Source organism: Scleropages formosus, chromosome 2 (assembly GCF_900964775.1).
Source record: "Scleropages formosus chromosome 2, fSclFor1.1, whole genome shotgun sequence".
NCBI classification, from domain to species: Eukaryota; Metazoa; Chordata; class Actinopteri; order Osteoglossiformes; family Osteoglossidae; genus Scleropages; species Scleropages formosus.
Window position 1 is genome coordinate 27,036,928 of NC_041807.1, and position 23,633 is coordinate 27,060,560.

Below are 23,633 nucleotides of genomic sequence, written 5' to 3' on the forward strand. Positions count from 1 at the left end.
TCAGCTGTTGCAGACAATGCAGATCCTATATGCGGAGAGAGTGTGCCGTGGCTGTTAATGTGCTGCTGAGAAGGAGAGAGAACGGGAGAGCGAGCGAGTGACAGAGGGTGAGAGAGAGAGGGGGGCGGGGTGAGGACATTCCCTGTTCATGTGGCCGAGGTTCCAGCTCAAGCAGTGAAAGGATGAACTGCCCCTGTGGACCACTGGCTTTCCCCTGCTAGTGCCGACAGAAGAGAGAAGCTCCCGCTCGGACTGTCACTCCCCCCAGAAGCAGAGAGACCCTCAGTCACCGGGACACGACCATGTCTTCATCCGGATCATCTGGCCACAACAAGCGCTTGTCCTGTAAGTACACTGCTGTGTTTGGACTCCTTGCTCTCCGTGCGCGGGAGGGAACCCCAGTGTGGAGCGGTCTCTGGGAGAGTTTGGTCTATTTTGACCGTGCTGGGACGGTACCCCATCACAGCTGAGTTACACCAGGAGCTTAACTGTCGCTTCCCAGCAACATTGCTGCTGTTCTGTTCACGACTATAAGGCTTACTTTATGGCCATGACAGGTCAGTAGAGTATCACAATACTACTTGTGTGTACAATGGAAACAACTTTTTTTAACCTGCTTGCAGCCCCTTGTGACAACTGGTAAAAAAATGACAAATGGAAAAAGTGTCTAGTTTACATGTTATACCTGTTTAAACATTTGTGTGAGGGATGTATCTGGGAAAGGATTCACTCAGACAGGGATCTGTCTGGATGGGTCATCTTCCGGAACATTTCCTGGAGGAACGAGTCCAGCATCTCCTTGTATGGGGACTGGAGCTACCAGCACAAGGTGGAGCTGTAGAAGAGCGACGCGCAGAATGTTGATAGAGCTAATTCGTTTCTATGGTTTCATGTTGCTGTCATGTTTGCTGTGTAGAAACTTATACACACTTTGAAGATGACACGGATGTTACTGTGAAGATGAAATATGCTGGCTAGTGTGTACTCGGGATTGCCCCGAGTGTTGAATTTGATCTATAATGAGTCCTGAAGAAACAGAATCATCTTTACACCAGGAAAAGACTGAAGTGAGTTTGAAAACTACACAAATATGATCAGAATTGAATTATCCATATCTTAAAATTGTGCTCTGATTGAGATCCAGTTGAAGCACAGCTACAGATCCTCTAACATTACACACACACACACTGTCTGAACCGCTTGTCCTATATGGGGTCGCAGGCAGCTGGAGCCTACCCGGCAACACAGGGCGCAAGGCTGGAGGGGGAGGGGACACACCCAGGACGGGACGCCAGTCCGTCGCAAGGCACCCCAAGCAGGACTCGAATCCCAGACCCCCCAGAGAGCAGGACCCGGTCCAACCCGCTGCGGCACTGCACTCTCCCACCCTGAAACATCAGTGCTCAGATATTTATGCCCTATTTTGGAATGCTGTCTGAACTCCATACTAAGTTTTCCATGTGGGAGGATGACCGCTTGTTTAACTATGAAATACCAGACATTCTTGCTTTATTCTGAGCGGCGAGGTTTAGGTTTACTTGTTCGATAATAAACTGCTCCTCAAGTGCTCGACTTCTCGATTACAAGGTGAAGCACAATGATCTCCGATGAGGGCCTACAGAAGGTCCTGTCTGGGAGACAATGTGGTTGCTGAGGACTGGCAGCATGTCCCCAGAAGGTATTTTCACAGACATGGGTGAAATGTAATTGGAAATCTGATTTGTTGAGGAGAGCGAAACAAAGGAATGTTGGCAAGAACAATAACATCTCCATCCAAGATTTACCAGAGCACTTGGACAGAAAAACAGTTTATATGTGTTTCAAATCATCTCCGGCATTCACCAAGACACAATAGTCCTTGTGTTCCGGAGACATCTGCTGCACTGGTCTGATGGAGTCCGAACGGCTGCTCACTCTCAGTTGGTGCATAGGGCCCCTCAGCAAAATTGAAACCAGTACATCAGAAATCAGTAAATCAGTACATGCACTTATTGTATTATGCTTTTACCGCCCAAAGCCTTTCAGATTCGATGCAGAAAAAATGATGGGTTGGGTCTGATAGTCTGCGATGATCTTCGCTCCCCAACCGTAAACAGAAATGTGATACCAAGCAGGGTAAATGTAACTGTGCCCTCAGAAATACTACTACACACCAGTGCAATATAACCAAAAAGGTTTGCATGCCTCACTGGTGAGCATTTTATCATATTTTGTTGAACTCTAGCGCTGTGTCCTTCACACCCCGTCGTGGTGATGGGATGGATATGCATACATGTTTTTTCGCATGCAGCGTCTCGTCGGAGATGCGCGGTCTGAACACCGGCTAGCGACAGGGAGTGTTATGTAAGTCTTGCTTGTTACACGTGCCAAAGGAATCCAGCCAAATTTCCAGCCCATGGGTGCGGTCTTTGCCTCGTGAAAAGGTGCCCTTCTGCATCAGCATCAATTTAGGGTAATACAATGCACTTAAGTCTGTTACAATAGCAATGATTTACCACGGTGCATTAATGATGAATGGTTCATAGCCATAATGAGGCACTAGGTTTGTAAACTTTCCATCACTTCATGTCATGTTTCCTAAACCCCAGTTATGTAAAGGTGAGCAAATGGTCAGACATCTCAACGGGACAACAGGACAGCGACTAAAGCGGGGGGTCCTGCTTCGTCCCGCAGAGCCTGAGGCACAGCGGCTAAGAGTAGATGCAGCTCCTGGTTCTCACAACCGAAGAGGATGGCTGTCGAGACAAAAAAGTCTGCTATAGAAAACATGCTGCTTTCTACTCAATTCAAACAACAGCTAATCCACTCAGACCTAATCCGGTGACTGATAGAGACACACTAGTCATCGTGAGAGAGAGAGAGCCATGACCCCCTGGGACTGCATCTCACAGCCCAGTGCCAAAGCCCCTTCTGGCAGCCCTCTTCTCTTGGCTCTTAGACATCCCTTCCAGATATTCCTTCCGGGGTGTCCACCAAACGTGAAAAATTCTCGTGCATGTATGAGATTCTCTAATACATACAAGCACAGCTAAACTATTATTGTTACACCTCAGTCCAGTGCGACTTACAGAATTAAGCAATCAGCTTCACAGTGACTTACCCATTTATACAGCAGTATTTTTACTGCGTCTTTTAAGAATAAGAGGTTCAATCAGCTGCAATACAGCAGGGTGGGATTCAAACGCAGGTTCTTGGCTGTGGCAGTGTATGTCACCAGCACTACACCTATGGCTGCCTCTGTGCAGGCTGCTGTTTCTCCGTGTTCCCTTTATTTCAAATATTTCGAAACTTGGTCGGAATCTTTAAAGAGCATCATTACTGACTCGTTTCAGCGCTGTTTTTCTTTTCGTGTCGCGGGCAGATTTTCTTTATTCGCTGCGGCGAACAAATGCCATTCCCACTTTCGCAAGGCATTTCCTCGGCCGCCGCGAGTTGCGTTCACATCGTGGCCTGTCCACAGATAGAGAGGATGCAATGCAAGCAACACAGAGCAGGAATTTAACCTCTATAAATAGTCTAAACTTCTTGCGTCAGTCGCATTCACGACTGCAAGGGAAGTCAAGCAGTATTGAGCCGGAAGACTTTTGCTGTTGTCCTGCTTATCCACCTTTGTCTGCCAGTATCTCTCCATTCGTGGGCTTCAGCTGATGCCGCTCCAGGACCCGTAATCCCATTTACAGCGCACACCAGTTATGTCTCCGAAACACTACTTTCTGTGCTCCTGTCAACGTCCTCTTATATCCAACCTGGATTTTAACTAGAAGCTTTTTTGGAGCAGTGTTTTAAGCTCCAGTTTTTGGAGTTAATTACTGTACCTCAGTGTTGCCAGTGTTAATTAAACATATCATCGTGTGGGGAATTACAAGTTCTAAGAATTCAGAAGTGAAGACGATGGGTTTCTGTGAAAGTACTGACACTCAGAAGCCATGTACAACACCCTCTGTCCACGCACACACAACCCGCAGGAGTGTCCCGGCAGTGAAGTATCTCATTTTGTTGAGGGGTTCCTGCCTCCTCCCCATCAGTCCTCATCAGCAGAACCAGTTCAGACGTCTTGTGTCCATCACGTTCCTCAGAAGCACGATACGTTGGCAGAAATAGCCGGAGTCGTCCACAAGTTACCTCGTCGTTGCCTGCGCAGGGAAAGACGAGGGAAGGGTTACGTGCTTTAACAGAGTGAACTGCTAGATTTTCCAGTGTCCCAATTGACTGCTAAAGCGCACGTCTGTCCTAAACGGAGGGTCCAAGCAGTGCAACTGGTCACTGATGAGGAACCCAAGTTAACACAACCAATGCGAAATTGTCAGTAATACACAAAAAGCACATTATCAGGGCATTGCAGAATGCTCAAAAAACACTGGTAATTTGGAATGTGTCAAAAAATTTCACGTTCGTACAAATGCGCTTCATTGAATAAAATGGACAATTTGTTGGTAGTTTGGAAATGTGTTCATAAACAATTTGCCAGCCTGAATGCGTGCCAATCGGAAACTTATCGGCAGCGGACGGCATTTCATTAGTATCCGAAATGTCCCACTTTGATTGTTCTTCAGTGAGCATCACACGTTCTCAAAGCTGTTTGAGCATCGCATTCTCAGGCTGGGGATGTCTTATTTAGGACTTGAGAGGACATTTCTTATGTGAGAGTTGGTCATACATTTAGAACTGGATACAATTAAACCCCATAGAAATACCGTCTGAAAGGAGTGGCCAGCTGGACGGAAGCCGCAGGGGGTCATTGTTTGGTGTTCCCCACAGCGCTCTTGCCTAATGATGCTGGGTTAATGATGATGATGTCATGGTGGGATAGCTGAAACCAGTCATACTTCACACTTGTCAGTAAATGACCCTCTTCCAACTGGCAGAAAATTTCCCAGACCGGACACGGCAAGTTGCAATGGGGGAGGGGAGGGTGGGTTGGTTTCTGGCTTGGACATGGATTAATTGGAGAATGTTTGAGAAAGCTGTGAACGAAACATCATGGACAATGACATAATGGACATGAAGAAGTGTGAGAAACTTCCAGTCACCTACGGGGTGGAGAGTGGACTCGGGCTACACCCTGTCACCTTCTGGTCTGGCGCTCATCACGATCTGTTAATGAGATTAACAACTATATTTGATGTTCGCAGACAGATATTTTCCACTGCATTAAAACCATTATATTGTGTTTTCTTATACTGATATAAATACACACCAATATCATTTATGAGACATTTTGCACATGCGTCACTGTTGACTGTTGGCACAACAGTTTTAGAGGATGGCGTCAGACAGAAGGCAGGTTCATACCAGGTCCAAACCATGGCCCTGGGGTTCCTGTAAGAGGATAAGCATGCGTGAGCACTCACGGGCCTGGCCGTCACTCCTGCCTGAGTGGCTTTTCTAATAATGACAGGATTCCAGGAGTGGGTAATCCTCTGCACACAGATGAAGACAGCATGTGCTCATAGTGAGCAAGCGAGGATGGCCGTGGAACAGTGGGAGGGGGGACTGCCGTTGGCCTTGAACACTTTGGGTCAGCAGAGCTGCGCCGAGTGCCGTGATGGCTCTGCCAGCGGTCCTCCAGGCTCACCGTTCCATCACGTCAGTTCACAGTGAGGTTACAGTAAACTGAATGTCATCTTCATCAAATCAGTGATGCTGAGGATACTTTAACACCAGGTTAAATGTACAATCATTAAAAAATATTAAACTGAATCCTGCCTGTCTATTAAAAATAGAAGTTGGACACAATCAATGCAAGGTGGCAGAAAATAGTTGTATGAGACATTGTAGCACGTTGGGAGCAGTGCTCAATATCAGGCAAAATCGGAGCAACCAATTATCGTTTCTCGGCTCCAAATTTTCTTTGACATTTCTAAACTGACAAAGTAAGACTTGTCCAATAGTATGAAAACGCCTCTATTATGCACCCGCGGCCGAGAAATTGTGCGGATTTAAGGCATTGCCTTCTTCTCGCTTCTGGAAACCAGAAAAGCGGCACTTGTAATCTTCACCCCGTTGTTCGAAGCAGTAGCTCTGTACTGGTCTCATACCTCAACATGAGTGATGTTCTTCCTGGGAAATATGAAGTGTCTTGCCATAAAGAGCACAAAGAGCATTTTCAATTGGTATTGTTACAGACGGGGGTGTGGTGGTGCAGTGGTGCAGTGGGTTGGACCGCAGGCCTGCTCTCCAGTGGGTCTGGGGTTCGAGTCCCACTTGGGGTGCCTTGTGATGGACTGGTGTCCTGTCCTGGGCGTGTCCCCTCCCCCTCCAGCCTTATGCCCTGTGTTGCTGGGTAGGCTCCGGTTTCCCATGACCCAGTATGGGACAAGCGGTTCAGAAAGTGTGTGTGTGTATTATTACAGACTGTCCTGTGAGTGACTTCATTACTTAGATTGGATTAAGATGCATTGTACATGCTAAGATTGTATGGTGTCATGTTCTCCGTGTTCATTTGGTTTCCTCCCACAGTCTAAAAACGCGTTTAAAGTGAATTGGTGTCATTGCTTCACTGCAGCAGTTTGAATGTGTGCGAGTGAATGAGTGCATGTGTTGGCCCCTGCATCCTGTCCGGGGTGCGTACTGCCTCGTACCCTTTGCATCTGGGATGGACTCCACACCACCACAACCATGGACTGCACTAGCGTCACAGATGGAGGAGCCAGAACATTAATTGCAGAGTGAATCTAAGTATTAAATTCTTTTTACTGGGTGGGGCAATTTGTGAAGAAAGGGCAAACTGGTTGCACAAGGACGGCGAAGAGGTTGAGGTAATTACTGTATGGCCTTGCATGACACCAGGATTTTGGAACTGATTCTCTGATAGTGGCAGCTGCAACATCTAACTGTAGGTCTGTAATGAGATTCCAATGCATTTGTATAAAAGCAACCAAGGAACTGGAGATATCCTCTACAGACATATGATCACCACAAAAGCAACTGTTTGAATTAGGCTTTTCAATACTTTTACTTTATTTCCCACAGAAGGGGGTGCGGTGGCGCAGTGGGTTGGACCGCAGTCCTACTCTCCGGTGGGTCTGGGGTTCGAGTCCCGCTTGGGGTGCCTTGTGACGGACTGGCGTCCCGTCCTGGGTGTGTCCCCTCCCCCTCCGGCCTTACGCCCTGTGTTACCGGGTAGGCTCCGGTTCCCCGTGACCCCGTAAGGGACAAGCGGTTCTGAAAATGTGTGTGTGTGTGTATTTCCGTTTCCCACAGTTTATACAGTACAGCAGCTAGATTTTGCTGTTTCTGTGCCAAAGCCACAAACGAACCACTCCTCACAGTGGTTTACCACTGATGGCTTTTTGCCTTTGGGAAGGTGAACTATTGCTCAGAGACTCTGTTCTCTGAAGTTCTTTGACTTTATTCCAGGACATTAGAGCTGAGCTTGTAGTGAAACCTGTACAGCCTGAAGAACTAAAGTGTTGATTGTGCTTATATACTGTGCATTTCCACAGAGCCCAGAACCTGCTATGAAGCCCAACTCACACAATAATAGATTCTGAACAATAACTAAATTTTAAATCAAAAAGGAATGCAAGCGTTCTAAACCAACCTTCTTGACTTTGCTTGTATCTTGACTACTACTTTTAAAATGTAATAGTAGAAAATGTATTGAAAGGAATGGTATTCGGGCAAGACCAATGTCTCTCATCAAGGGACCAATGGAAATCCTTCTTTGTGCTGTGTACCAGTGGACAAGGCTCTTCACTAGCTTCCTGTGTGAAGAAGCAGGCTAGGCTGCTCCTTGGACCATATTGACCACTAGTGCTTTCTTGTGCCCGTGTGAAAAAAGCATCTTTTCATGGTGAGCTCTGCGCAGGATTGCGGTCTTGCTCTGCAAGGGTACGCAAAACAGGGGCCCCTCACACACATCCGGCCCCTCAAACATCGCCTGTTCGCCCTCAAACCGAAAGGATTTCCTCTGCAAGCCAGTTCCCAGCCTTGTCTTCAAACCTGGAACGCCCAGGATTTCGCTCAGAGAGTCGAGCCACTTCCAGTAATGGGAGCAGTCAAGCCAGAGCCGATGCACAATCATCTTTTCATCAGCGCCATTTCCGCAACTCTTGTGTTCCAAACTCCCCTTCTTTTCTCCATGAATACCCGCAGTATGTCTTTGGCAGGCAGATGGGAGCTCAGGGTTTTTCAAAGATTGTGTTTGCTGGATAGAGTCACAGTGCAATTTTTAATCACACAATCACGTGATAAAAGAAATCATGTGTATGCAGGATCATTTTAAGGTGACGACTAATTTTAAAAACGCATTTTTTTAGCACAAATAAAATATTTGCAGTAGACCAGAGCAGGGTACCGGTGGTCCGAAGTCTATCCTGGGGCAGAGTACACCTGCTAGTCCATCGCAGGACAATCACATACTCGCACACTCACACATTCACACACACACACACACATTTTCAGAACCGCTTGTCCCATACGGGGTCACGGGGAACCGGAGCCTACCCGGCAACACAGGGCGTAAGGCCGGAGGGGGAGGGGACACACCCAGGACGGGACGCCAGTCCGTCGCAAGGTACCCCAAGCGGGACTCGAACCCCAGACCCACCGGACAGCAGGACTGCGGCCCAACCCACTGCGCCACCGCACCCCCCTTACACATTCACACACGACAGATAATTAGAATTAATCGCTTCACCAGAAACACATGTCTCTGGACTGTGGGAGGAAGCACACAGAAACAGGAATGAGCCAAATTTAAACCCATTTCGACCCACAACTACCTGCTGCACTGTGGTGCCCTATTTGCAGTAGACCTGCTTTGCTAAACAAAACCTTTTAAAGTTTGATTATATCGACTATTGATCTTTCCATCGCCTGGGACATTGACCAGGGTTAGACATTCGTGCTGTAGGACAGAGAGGTCAGGAAGTCAGTTCAGAGCGGTGAAGATAAATGCGAGTGAGGAGTGCAGCTGTAGGGTGTCTTAGTCTGTCTTTCCTACGCCCTGAGTTCCACTCCTGCCTATCTGTTTGGAAAATCTGCAGCCCCACCTGCGAGTCACTGGAAAAGCTGAGTAATTGTGGCGTGGGATTGCACGGGTCAAGAGAGGCGATTCAGATACTGCCAGTTTCCACGAATCCTTGCACACCCGTCTGGCTGAAAACAAAGCTCAATATGAAAAAGCGATGATTTTTGCAAAGTGAGCCAGAGCAATACTCACTGGTAACTCGATCTATAGAGAACCATAGAGAAACACAACACCCTTGTGCCTGCGATAACCGTTTTTTTAAAGGCCGTGTCTGATTCTGGAACCGCTGCTCGGTCCGTGGTCACACGTACACTTGCTCTGTAATTTCCCCAGCATCTAGTAGAGTTGCACTGCTGACTGGGAGCACCGAACAGGGAGTAATTCAAAAGCTGCAAATTAAAAACAGTCACGGGATGGGTAATTCCACACTTCCGAAAAATAAATTAAGAAATCAACCTGTTTTGCTGCTTTTAATAACCTTGCTAACACGTGGCAGAGACAGGCAGGTACTGTAGAGCAATAACATGATTTATTTTGTAATCTGAAGGTTGCTGCTTAAAGGGGGCTTGATCTGTAATACAAATGGGTATAATAAGTCTCTAAAAAAAAGTGCTGAATAATTACGTAATAAATTGAAAGTCGTGCGTAATCAGCCTCCAATTCAAACCTCTGGTAAAAGTGAAATTCCTTTCTGACGCTGTCCATTTTTCAACAACCCCAAGCACCATCGATGCGTCTGTGACGACTCACCTCTGTGGACAGAATAACTCGCCCATCTCCTTTGGCTTTTACGCACTCGGCCGCTAGCGTCAGAGAAGAGAACGCGCTGCTGCGCTGCCGGGATAGGCAAATGGTTTTTGGCAGCGCACGCTCAGCTGCATTGCTTTAATTATATAATGGTTACTTCAATGTCGCCATCGCTCGAGCAGCAACTGAGTTCCCTTCCTTCATTCGCTGCTTACATAAACAATAACAGCTGAAGTCTTGACCTTTTAAAGACTGCTGTGGTCCCTTCAGAAAGTTGTTTCATCACAATTTTGACCTGTACGGTCCATTCAGAAAGTTAGACATTGTGTGATACAAAGCACTGAGAAAGAAATCTTGTAACGATAGTGCACGCTGTACAATAGCGCTAAAAGTCTTTTTAAAAACACGGAGGTTTCAGACAGTGTAAGTGAGAATGCTCCCAGTTGCTGAGACTAAACAAGTGTGGAGTTTGCATGTTCTCCCCGTGTCTGCGCGGGTTTCATCCGGGTGCTCTGGTTTCCTCCCACAGTCCAAAGACATGCTGTTCAGGTTCCCCTATAGTGTGTGTGAATGTGTTTCACTGATGCATGGATGAGTAACCCCTTGTAAGCAGTGTATCTAGCAGTGTAGTCACCTTGGTGAATAAGGTGTGGGCTAGTAACACTACATAGTATCCGTTGTAAGTCGCTTTGGACAAAAGCCTCTGCTAGGCGAATAAATGTAAATGTAAATGTAAGTGAAGATGTGAACAAAGGACTCTAAGATCACTTAGGTCCATTTCCCGATCAATTTTTTAACCGAATGCCTCGTGAAACAAAATTCACACCGGCTGGTCACACAAAATGGGCTACGTGGACTTTCGAACGGTCCGCGTGGCCGAAATCAGATCTACGTGCTCCGCGGCCGCGCTGACCTGTGCTCTAACGCACATGTACACCTTAACAGTCACGTTGCAAGGAGAGGGCAAGGACGTAAGAGTGCCGAGACACGAACGTGGCCTGGCGCGGTGCCGCCCTCTTCTCCGAGTGGGACTGAACGAGGGCAGCACATAACAGTAGATGCATTCTAAAGGAACAGACAGAGCTGTGGGTTCTGGACCTCAGGACACAGAGAGTTATGTAAGCTGTGAGGATGTGTTACCATCACAGACCTCGTATCCAGGCCCTGTGCGATCGGAAGACCCCCCGTGAAAAGCCACCCCCAGCCGCCTGAGGTCTGCGCTCCTACTTCTCCCTTCAGACATATTCCATCAGGAGTCTAAGTTGGCCTGACAGGGCCTGTTCTGCCTGTTGAAAGGGGGGAAGCGACAGACAACCTCCGCCAGACTCACTGGAGACCTGCCATTAATTATGCAGACAGTAAACAAGTTTGCCCCTTTCCTCCCCTGAGTAGTTTTTGATTTTTGTTTATCTTGTTCTTAAAATAACAAGGATGTGCAAATGTAATCACTATACAAATATGAAATATGGATGTCTCACTGCATCATTTAATAAAACGAGGTGTGATACAGCACAGAAATCAGGGGTGTCCGTTGCAGATTTTGCTTTCTTACTGTTCTGCTTACCAATTATATTGTAGTCCGCTTAGGAGACTGGGGTAATACCCATCCCTCTTCTCCTACTCAAGACCTATAACCTATTACCCGGTTTTCATTATGCAGCGGGATGACATCCCAAAAAAAGTAAGGTCTCATAGGGCCTAAAGCAAGGAAAACAAGGGTTAAAACTGACTCCATATTAAAAAATCCTCATAACATATCAGTCACATCAGGGATCACATTAACCTTAGTTTAAACTGGTCTTTCAAGCATCATCCTGTTGCCTGACTTCTGACCTTCAGATTATATCTTCGGACATCTAACACATCGGTTAACACTGCTCAATATTTTGATAAGGAGATTGAGGGAAATCAGAAAAACACATTACTGCTCTTAACCTTTTGTTTTTTTCAGTCTCTCACTGAGGTAGGTGCATTTTTAGTTCCTGTTAAAACAAGTTCTAGAGACATATTTTTCTCATATACACCTCTGCTTATTTAGCAGACGCTTTTCTCCAAAGAGACTTCCAATGAACTCTGTGTAGTGTTACCAGCCCACATACCTTATTCACTAAGGTGACTTACACTGCTAGATACTCTACTTACACTGGATCACTCATCCATACATCAGTGGAACACACACACTCTTTCTCTGTCACTCACATACTATGGGGGAACCCAACCAGCTTGTCTTTGGACTGTGGACCTAAGAATACCCTTAAAGTGTCTTTATTAGTTCATGGGCATCAGCGTTCGCTGGCAATAGTAGGAAGTGTGCAAAATGAAGCAGAAGTGTCAGATTGTCCACCAAAATACACTGACATGTGTGCTCATGTATGTTGACAAGCAACTGTCGTGATATCAATGGGTCAGAATGGCCAGCCGTTCCGTGCCTGTTGTGAACCTGTAGAGGAGGTGGCGAGCAGCGAGCACACTGGGAAATAGCGCTGAGTGATCCATGTGCACAGCACTTCATTGGCCTGGCTGACGATTACCAAACAAGGACCGACATGGTTACACAACCCCAGCACCTTGGAGGGCACTGCGGAAACACCTCCTGCGGTGAGGTTCCTCTCCCACGCCTCCTTTCTTCTCTACACTGTGTCATTTTCTGTCATTCCCTTGTTCTGCCCAGCTTCCTTTTTCCATGTCTGACAGCAGCCCTCTCCCTTATTAATGCTTAACAACTTCTGAAACGTGATTACATAATGTGATCCAAGAGACCTTAGCAGACTATCAGAATGATTGATTTTCCTAAATGTTTTTTTTTTTTTTTTGCTTTATAAGTTGGAAGAATATCTTTGAAATTAACTTGTATGAAAATCACAGCTCAAGCATTTTCATATGAAAAAATTTTAGAAGAGTAGAGATAATAGAAAAGTACAGAAGTAAACTATTTCCTGCCAACACCTTGAGTAGGAAATAAGGAATACGGAATAAAGCTCATGACACAGAGCTTTATTTTGGTGTCATAATCACACACACGGATGTAGACACAAAACGAAGTTTCATTCTCAGTACAGCTTCACTGACTCAGTTGGGCAATTCCAGAATCAATTTTCACAAAGTGCTGGAATGTAGAGGGAGGACACACTGAGCTCTGCAAATTCTATCCTTCAGGCCTCCATCCTGGCCTAACACTCCTTCCCACACATACATCTTTGTCCACCACATCTCTTGAGCGTTTAGCGTTTTCTTAGACTGAGGAGGCATGGTAACATCACACTATGGCTAAATTGCACAGACTGTTCATGGAAGATTAGAAAAAATAATAATTCAAAGGTCATAGTGTCACGTCCACGCCCACAACACAAGCGACAACACCCGACTCTGCACAAGCTCCTGAGTAATCGCTCACCCTATAAAGACCCTCTTCAGCTCCCGTACCGTTGTGGAATCTCGTTTGGGACGACCGCCCTTCCTCGCATTACTTCACACACACACTTGCTCTATTCTCTGTTCATGATCTCCGGTTTTTTGACTCCTTGCTTCGTTTTCCAACCACGTCCATGGGTCCTCGTTCCTGTTCGCCGATAGACCGACCCTTCGCCTGCCCCTGGTTTTGAGAACTTGCCTCTTCCCTCAACTTCAGACGAACAACGCTGCAATTGGGTTCAGCCGTCCTGGCTCCCCGTGTTCCGCGTGACACATAAGAGCCAGAGTTATTAGCCTCTATGCTATTAGCCAGTGTCCACTTCTATTTAATGTTCCCATCCAATGATGGAAAGCACCCTTGCAGTGTGCTAAAAACTGCTGAATCAAATATAAACATTTGGACTGCCTATGTTCAGCTTGTAGTTTATACAAAGGTAAACATATACTGTATAATTACTGGAGGCAGAAAGATTATTGGAAATATTAAGCTATATATTCATATCAAACAACTAATAAGGAACAGGATTCCCTTTACCATGAAAGCAGCTTCAGTCCCCCCTTTGTATTTGTAAAGGGATATTGGACCTTTCTTCAAGAAGGATCTCTTACAGCTCTTTGAAGGCTGAAGCAGGTACATGTTTTACTAATCAGGCTGACTTCTCAAGTGATGAAGGCTGTGGAAAGCATAGCTTTTGAAATTCCTGACTGGATGACAGAGGTGCGGATTCTGTTCTCTGGTTTTTGGCGCTGTCGTTTTTGCAGTTTTTGCAGCTCTCCAGCAAAGAGACCGTCTCCCCTACTCACAAGTATTCATTTAGCTGACACGGTTCTCCAAAGTGACTTCCAATGAACGCTGCGTAGTACCCGTAGTATCGGCACACACCTTTTTCACTCAACGTCCTCACCGACACCCTAGCCGAACACACCTTGCAGGGATCAGCGGGGCGAGTATAAAGCAAGCCACACCATCACTCTCAGGTTGTGGAATCTCCTTACGAGAACTGTCCCCTCTGCGCTTTTTTATGGCATCGCCCCTGCTCCTGTTTCCTCGCCCGAGCTACCGATCCCCCTGGCTTCGGACCCACTGTTTTGCTCTAAGGCAACGACCCCGGATCAACCCCAAGAACGACGTTTGCTCCTCGTTTCTTCGCTCCTCGCTCCTCGTCCCTGACCACGACTCCTGCCATTGTCCCTTGGAGAGAAATAAAAGATTCCGCACTTGGGTCCTACCTTCCACCTCCTGGCCTTGTGTGTGTCACACCACAGGTGAATTACAGTGCTAGATACACTAATTGCAATGAATCAACTCATCCACACACCAGTGAAACACACACTACGGGAATTTTACAGTCACCAACGCACTTCAAAGGATGTTTTTGCACTGTTGGAGGAAACCAGAGCACCCTGAGGAAACCCACGCAGATAGGAGGAGAACATGCAAACTCCCTGCACAGACTGAGCAAGGATAAAACCCACGCCTTTGCCACAGAGGTAGACTGTGAGATAAGAGCGCTATGTGCTGCGCCACCATACTGGCCATTTCTACTACAACTGTAGTGTAGCATTTTTACCATGATTTTCAACCCTGTTTCTCTTTCCACATCAAATAACTGTGCACTCTTAGTAAGTAATTGTCACATCCCACGGGGTCACTGCCCCTCCTGGTCAGAGGCGGCGCCACTCAGTGCCGCTAGCTAACGCTCACCTATCACCTCTCAGCCTCGTAGGACATGGAGGTATAAAAGGAGCCAGCGGAGCAGAACTAGTCGCGGATTCTTAATCAGCAGTTCTCTTGTGCTTCGTTGGCGATTGGTAGTCTCTTGTTCCCTCAGTTTGTTTCCTAGGTGTGCATGTTCCAGTCCCGAGTGCCCGTCCCGTCAGTTCCTGCCTCTTGTTCTTCAGTCCTGGTCCATCGTTCCTGTCCGGTATTTCGTCACGTCTCAGGGTTGCGGTCAGACTCACAGATTAGCGTGTCACTGTTCACCGTAGTTCCAACACCGTGTGTGTTTCCTGGTCTCGTGTTTCTTGTTTCACTTCCACCGAGTGTCTTACAATACTCACCGTACACGTCTAACCTCACACTGCACGTGAAGTCATTATATATTTCGTCTGTGTTTGGACGTAATAGCAACGCGCGTCCGTGTCGGACTCCCGTCCGGACGCTACAGTAATCTTCTTGCAATCCAGGTATCGATCAGTTGACCTCCTTTAAACTTTATTAGTCATCTCATGGGGCTTTCTTTAGAAACTCAAATTCAAGCGGTGATTGACAGACTTTGTTTACAGCTGACACTAATTACCAGTTGGCATTCAGATTAATGTGACTCACTGGTTTGGCACCCTTTGTAACTGTCATTCAGTCATTTTGAGGTTTCAGTCCTTCTGTAGTTTCTAGTGTTTTTCTTATGCTTTTCTGGAGCCCAGTAAACTGGCAAATGTTTCTTTGGGTTACACGTCTGTCCAAGTGCTTGTCAGCTCTGCTACCTGCTGTTCCTTTAAAAACTAATATTAATAAATCACGAATAATTTCAATTTATTTTAATTAAAAAAAGAGCGGGGTGTGGTGGCGCAGCGGGTTTGACTGAGTCCTCCTCTCCAATTGGTCTGGGGTTCGAGTCCCGCTTGGGTTGCCTTGCGATGTGCTGGTGTCCCGTCCTGGGTGTTTCCCCTCCCCCTCCAGCCTTACGCCCTGTGCTGCTGGGCTAGGCTCCGGCTCCCTCCAACCCCGCTTGGGACAAGTGGTGTCAGATGATGTGTTTAATAAAAAAAAACAATAATGACAGAGCACTGCAGATGTACAGAAACTTCCCAGGTTAAATGTCTCTTAACACATTTGTTTTCTTTTACTTTTTACCAGCATAGGACAACTTAGACTGCAAAAGAGAGCGTTGTATTTTTTTTTTTGTTCTTTTTTTTCCACCTGGGGAGGTCAGTGGTCAATCTATTTCGGGAGCCGAAATCACAGAGGTGCTTGGGGCGCACAGAAAGCGGAAGGTTTTGAGCTGAGAAACGAACCTTGCTATGTCCTGAAGGAACCGCAACTGGGACTGCATGAACAGGCAAAAGTAACACCTGAAAAAGCTGGAATGTTTGAGTCCGTGTCCCCATTTCCTCACATTTTGCTTCTTCTGTCCTTTCTGTTATTAATAATTTCAGACATACCAGCCTCGCACCACAATGCCTATTGAAAAATAGCAGGAAGGTGATTCTCCCAAAAGTGATCATTATTATCACTATTTTTAGTTTTAAAAACACCTGAAGGGAAAAATAATTAATAAATATGTCTCATTTCAGCTCTTAATTTAAAGTGATGTGCGTGATGGCAGTATTTTGTCACATATCTGACAAAAGAGACGCATTACACAGACACATCATCTGAAATCACTTGTCCCATACGGGGTCGCGGGAAGCCAGAGCCTAACCCAGCAACACAGGGCATAGGGCTGGATGAGGAGGGGGGGGACACAGCCTGGACGGGACACCCGTCATTGCAAGGCACCCCATGCGGGACTCGAACCCCAGACCCACCGGAAAGCAGGACCAGAGTCCAACCCACTGCTCCACCACACCCCCGAGATGCATTATATAACACATTCATTCTTTCTTTTTCTTTATTTTATGTCATTTGTTTCTATACGTTTTACCCGTTCAAGGTTACTGCCTCTTTTTGAAAAGAAAAACTCCAACCCAGACGGTCTGTTGGCGTCTCGTAGCGCTGACGGGAAGATGGGAACATTTCATCTTAGTTTACAGTCATCTTACATACGTGCACTGAAAAGGCTGGTGACAGTGACAGTAAGCAGGGACTTTTTTAAATCAGAGTTTCAATTCTACATGTAAAAGCATTCAATTATGAGTTTGCAGTCAGTGCATGACTTTTTCGGAACAGCGCCCTGACATGTCATATAGCGACATTAAAGGGCATAATTTGTTAGTAAGCATCACACATACTGTATTTCCCAGTGTTCAGTGACAGGCAGGGCTGTTGAGGCCTATTCCCTGACTCTTGTGCCCCCTTCTGGTTGTCCGTGGCAGCTGAGACGGAGCACACCCAGAGGGTCCCGAGCACAGATGCACCCCAGCAGATCAAGTGGCGGGAGAGGCAGCGCTTCTTCGAGGAGGTCTTCCAGCACGACATGGATGTCTACCTGTCCTCCACCCACCTGCAGATCGAGCACAGGAGACGTCAGTATTGTATACTTATAATTATATCTATTTATCACATCATATCTTACACTCACACTCCCTTGCATTTGTATAGAACATACCTGTATATACATATAATGTCTAGTGACTATTTTTCTATATTGTGTACTTTAGATTTTTTATATATTTTTTATCCTTCATTCACATATTCTATCTTCTCATCTGTCTTGTCACTGTCATTCTGTCTGTGCTGTGGAAGTCTCTGTCACCAAGACAAATTCCTTGCACGTGTGAACATACTTGGCAATAAAACTCGTTCTGATTCTGATTCTGATTCTGATTCTGATAACACACACTCACACCCGTACTAAGAGCAAAGAGCCAGATCTCACACCAGCAGCATATCAGCAGATCACAGGCTGCAGTGGCACACAATGTATTTGAAATATGTTTACTTAGCAAAAAAAAAAAAAATTGATGACAAAACAGGCTCACACAAAATGTGGTCCCATATCTAACAAACAACTTCCAGGATACAAGTCAGGACAAAATGAGAAAAATAAGTATGAATGATGGTTCTGTGTAACAGCATATAAATATTGTGAAACGGTGAGCAATAACTAGTGGTAAGAGAGATATGCTCCGTGTGCTTTGATACAGCCCCAGTAGGCAGCATCTCTTCCATGGAGGTCAACATAGACATGCTGGAACAGATGGAGCTCCTGGAAATCTCCGATCAGGAAGCCCTTGATGTGTTCCTCAACTCGAGCGGGGAAGATGGCACGCTGGACTCCCCCCTGACAGGTACTTCTGTTCCAAACCCGTCTGGTCCATGTCAACACGAAGGCGGAAACTGTGAAATCAGAGCATGTCAGTCAACACTTGAAGAGGCATGAAGTGCTGGAGGTGTTTGTATGAAAAAGAACAAGACATTTATGCAACACTGATTCATGATGGTGTCACCTTTTGGGCACCGAAGGGGTAAAAAACACCTTAAGCAGTTGTTTAAACCCCCTTGTTCATGCAAGTGTTTGACAATGCGAGTGTTTTAAAATTATATATAACCACAAATACTTCTATGCTGGGGTTTCCGCTGCTCTTCCTGACAATGACATTCATGAGTGAAGCCTCATTCGTCTCTCCGTGAGGAAGAAAGCCAGAATGCTGTTCAGAAAGAGCACTGGACTCAATGAGACCTACTGCTACAACACTACACTTCAATAGCAGAGACATCACTGCGCGCAACTCTTTTAGAGTCAAACACAGCACATGACTCATTCTTGAATTTGCTCTTTCAGAGGATTACGATGATGATGAGAATGAGGACGTCAGCGAGGAGGTGTACAAGGATGAGCTCTTGCTTGAGGTGCCCCGCAGCCGGTGCGAGACGAAGTCACGCATGTCGTCCACCTCCTCCGGCTCCACCGACCCTTACAGCCTGGACACCAGCGAGGAGGGGACAGACACCCCCATCGTCCAGTCGGACGATGAGGAAGGCCAGACAGAAGCCCTGTTGCTCAAACCCAACGGCGCAGAGGAGAAGAGCAAGAACACCCACTCGTCGTAGTGATGCTGCACAAGCTCTGCTTCCTCTCCAGCCGCTGCTGTGAGGAAGAGCATGGAGGTTTTATGACTGATGCAGGCATGGGGCGCTCACATACATATGTTGTAGAGGTGGCCCCTGCTGACCCCGATGGTTAACCCCTGCAATCCCAGCTGAAGGACGTGTCATTCCTTTACATTTTTTCTGTTAACATCACTGTACATAATAATGAAGCTTCACTTCCTCTCTTTACAAAGCATACGAGTCCATGCCTTTTCATGACTTTTGCTGCACTAGATTGTAAAAAAAAAATATCTTGGTCTTGGCTTTCTTTTTTATAAGTCGCATTATTGCTCTTGAGATTTACTTCACCGGTGACAAAGACAGTGGCACATTAAACAGCGTTCTGGCCTTCTAGATGTCACATACCATTAACGGACTTGCTTCCACTTCATCTATATGTGTTGAGACTTACCCGCCACGACATGGAGACCAGATGCTGTGATGTCATTTGCCAGTTTGATCTCGATGGCCTTGACTACCATGTCTCAGACTCCAAAAAAACTCATACAACCAGGAACCCGCTGGAATATGGTTTTCCCTTCGTTATATCATGCTGGCAGGGGGTGCGGTGGCGCGGTGGGTTGGACCACAGTCCTGCTCTCTGGTAGGTCTGGGGTTCGAGTCCCGCTTGGGGTGCCTTGTGACGGACTGGCGTCCCGTCCTGGGTGTGTCCCCTCCCCCTCCGGCCTTACGCCCTGTGTTGCCGGGTAGGCTCCGGTTCCCCCGTGACCCTGTATGGGACAAGCGGTTCTGAAAATGTGCGTGTGTGTGTATATCATGCTGTAAAATAACAGCGACTTTTAACTCTTCACTGTGAGCTGGAAACAGAGCAAACATATGTAGTAAAACTGACCCACTGATTCTTATTTAGCCCCATTATAGACATGAACTGCATGTGTTATTCTTTGCATTTACTTGAATAATACCACTGTACTCCAGTCACTTCAATACAAAACAATACATGGAGAAATGTGGTTGAACTTGTTTTCTTCGATTGAGGAACCATCTCAGATGACAGTGTTTAATGAAATGATAATTAACTCATTTATACAAAGAACAGAATGGCTGTTTGAAAAAAAATGTTTTGAAGGCTGCCAGGAACAGTACAGCAAACACTCTAATATAGGCAGCAGGCAACATGAGGACACCACCCACAACTGAGAAAAACCGTTTCTGCGGTCTATGACACCGTCTAAAGGTTAGCAGATGGTTCCAAGTTGCAGTTGTTCTGACTGTCAAATGAATTTAGAGGTCATCCATTGTCAGATGAAATCTTTCAGAACTCACATGCTGCATCTTGCAGTGTTTAACACATGCAAACATATTTCGTTTTGGGTGTTAAAACGCGCTGCTTGTTCAGCAATGAAAAATGCAAACATGAAACGGTAGCTATTGGCGATCCAAGATCCGTACCGCATGCAGCGTGAAGGCTGATCCCGACAGCATGAGCCCATGTTCTGCGCGTGGTGGATGGATCTCACCCATGTGCTGGGTGAACAGACAAAAGGTGATGTTTTCAGTCGTTCCTACTCACCTCATTTTACCTCCATATCCAAACAGTGACAGATGTAATCTGAGCAATAAACCTTAGAAAAATCTCTGAGTGTTTTTGTCTGCTAATTTGCTTTATTCTTCTCCATGGATCGGTGGACTGGTGGGTGCCTTGGACCAGGGAAGGCAGGGAGGGTAAGAGGAGAGGTCAGAGTTCACAGTAGTTGGGGCAGCAGGTAGTGTGGTAGTTAGAACTGCTGCCTGTGGACGCAGAGGTTACAGGTTCCAATCCCACCTCCTGCTGTGGCATCACTGAGCAAGGCACTTACCTCAAATTTCTCGGTGGTGTGCATTGCTAAATCACAACACGTAGCTGAATGTTATAGATCACTTTGGAGAAAAGCATCGGACATACAAAGAAATGTAAAGGTCGAGACAAAAATAAAAAGGAATTTCATGATATCCCTTAGTTCATGTTTAAATTAATTGATTTAGTAGATAATTTTTCTCAAAAGCGACACAAAACACTAAGTTACAGTGATTCATCCATTTATATTGCTGGGTAATTGCTACTGCAGCAATTTAGTGCTAGTACCTTGGTTTGGATGACTGCAGCAGGAGCTGGGATTCAGACCTGGGTCTAAACACTTTTCTACCTGCTGATGAATGTGTTCTCTGAGTGCAGAGGAGATGATGGCTTGAGTCTAGACAGTCATTCACCAGCTATGCCTGGGAGCACCACTGGCAGAAAAAACAAACTCTGCTCCTTAGGGGACAGCGAAAAAATCACCAGGGATCTGAGCGGTTAGCTGTTCATAACATACATTCTCAATAAATATTTCCGGCACCTGCAGGGGTGTTGCTGCTTCTCCTTGCGCGGCTTTGCCCAGCTGCATGGCCCCAGTTCATCCCAGCGGGGAAAGTGGCAGCTGCCTCCTAATGGCGTCAGACTGCTGTGTGCAGACAATGAAAAGAAAGACTGGCCTGAAAACAATTAATGGAAGATGAATATTAGTGGAAAAGGACTTGCAGACACTTTTATGGGATGACAGACTCACACACACACACACACACACACACACACATTTTCAGAACCGCTTGTCCCATACGGGGTCACGAGGAACCGGAGCCTACCCGGCGACACAGGGCGTAAGGCCGGAGGGGGAGGGGACACACCCAGGACAGGACGCCAGTCTGTCGCAAGGCACCCCAAGCAGGACTCAAACCCCAGACCCACTGGAAAGCAGGACTGTGGTCCAACCCACTGCGCCACTGCGCCACTGCACCCCCCTGGGATGACAGACTCATGACGTTAAAATAAGAACAAAACTTGTCTCTGCCTATTTTACACATTGCCTTTTCAACGTTGTATTAGGTGTGTGCTGAGAGGGAATGGCAACTATAATTAAAACAATATTTTAAAAATAATTACAATTTATGCCACAGGCATTGCTTTGTATAATTAGCCTGGTGTCACATTAAAGCACCAGATATTCTGAACTGATGGTTCACACAGACAACAGTCCAAGCAGGTGTCATGCTGTTGTACTCTCAGGGATATGACTTTACCTAAAGTGATATACTGTAGTAAATATCCAGTTGTTGCTTAGGGTAACAAAACATCACCTGCTTAAATATGCCGGCACAGCCGCTGCAGACACTTCTCCAGCTGATGACCAGGGGTCCCAGACAGAATGACCAAATTGAATGCAGGACACATGAGTTCCATCACATCCTTAGTCCAGTCTTTAAAAGAGTGAGAGATAGCTGCTGGAGTGTGATTCACACAGGGCACACAGCGATACCGTCCTTTGTTCTTGGTTCGTTGGTCCTTGTTTACCCTGTTTGTTTATTTTGCTTACCAGCTGGCTTCAGGTGCATCCAAGTCTTCACCGACTCCGGTTCCCCATAACTCTGAGTCCCGAGTCTCCACAGTTCCTCCCCAAGTGTTTGCCTCTGCACAGGTCCACTGCACCTCAGCTCAATGCTTCCACAGATTTAAAAGTACTAATGCTCTTACCTTTTTTAAAATAAACTTTGCACTTGAGTCCTCTTAAACACCAGTCTCCTTGTGATTATGACATAAGCACACATCATTTTAAATTAAAGAAAAGAATTAATGGCAAAATCTAAATCCATTAATTTATAAGTTTCAGTTAAAGAGGCCAATGTGCTATGATTCAGACGACAAGTTTTGGTAATTAATGGTCGGTAAAGAGACAACACAACATCTGTTGCATTGAAGGCATACCACAGAGGCCTGGAGAAATTAACTTAGTTTCTGTTTTTCATAAACAAGCATGACGTGGCAAAACACACATGAAAGTTCCAAGAAATAATTAGCCAAGGCGCAGTCAAATAATTACTTAATTGTTTCACAGAGAAATTTATGAGCTTGTCATTAATTTTTTTTTTTTTTTCTGAGGCTTCAAACTAGTGGTAAGGATGGCAGAAATTTGATTTCTGTGCAGCGGGGTGGGGTGGGGGTGTGGGGGAGGTTACTGTCCTGTCTAATCTGAGCATGCTTTAGGACCAGTACATTTTCAACTTTTGTGATTTTTCTAAATAGAATTTACATTCATTATTTAGAAATTAAGAAAAAATCTATTTTTTAAGGTTGCTTAAAGAGAAAAGAAAACACATGGTGCACATTTGGGAGATTTTCTACTGATTTGGGAGACTTTCCACAGTTATAGATGCGCTTATGTTACACCCTGAAATAATAAATACTGTTCATTTCACAGTATACGGAGCTCACAGGTCTCCTCAGAACTCCCTGCTTGCTCGCGTCTGCTGTCTTCCCTTGAGCTAAAAGTTGTAAAAGTGAGGGTCGTAAAGAATTACAGTGCAGACAAAATGCATTTCCAAGCATAAACGCAAACCACAGTGGCTGAGCCGGCTGTTTCGTGCCCAGTACTGCTTTGCTGAATGACATGCGGTTGTGCACCCAGTAAAATTTAATTTACAATAATGCTAATGTACAGTAACACAGTGAGATGTGACTGAACTTCTTTATGCTTGGCTCAAGGCTAATTTGTTCATAGCGCTGGCTCCCTTGGTAAAGACAGACTGTTTCAGTGTTTGCCTGTGTTTGCTGCTGTAGTGCACACATGGTGTACCTTTACACACCCGCTAATAGATACTTTACCGACACAATGTCCTTTTCCTTACAAGACGTGACATAAAAAATATAATTTTCTAAAAAGATTTTTGTCGTCATCGCTGAAACTTCAATCCAACTTTCCGACGCTGCCCGGA

General features: G+C 45.9%; 1 protein-coding gene across 1 annotated transcript; it reads left to right on the forward strand.

Moving 5' to 3' along the window:
* LOC108936907 (dysbindin-like) lies at nt 1-19,431 on the forward strand. Its single transcript, XM_018756558.2, has 4 exons — nt 1-345; nt 17,168-17,317; nt 17,939-18,082; nt 18,577-19,431. Exons 1-4 carry the CDS (start codon nt 303-305, stop codon nt 18,843-18,845), a joined length of 606 nt encoding a protein of 201 aa, XP_018612074.1. The 5' UTR covers nt 1-302; the 3' UTR covers nt 18,846-19,431.
* The last annotated feature ends 4,202 nt before the right edge of the window (nt 19,432-23,633 follow it).

Excerpts from the sequence above, each read along its gene's own strand:
- LOC108936907 (XM_018756558.2), top strand. The coding sequence starts at position 303 with ATGTCTTCATCCGGATCATCTGGCCACAACAAGCGCTTGTCCT. Across the intron at positions 346-17,167 it reads CCACAACAAGCGCTTGTCCT|CTGAGACGGAGCACACCCAG; the intron begins GTAAGTACACTG and ends TGTCCGTGGCAG. Across the intron at positions 17,318-17,938 it reads GCAGATCGAGCACAGGAGAC|CCCCAGTAGGCAGCATCTCT; the intron begins GTCAGTATTGTA and ends GCTTTGATACAG.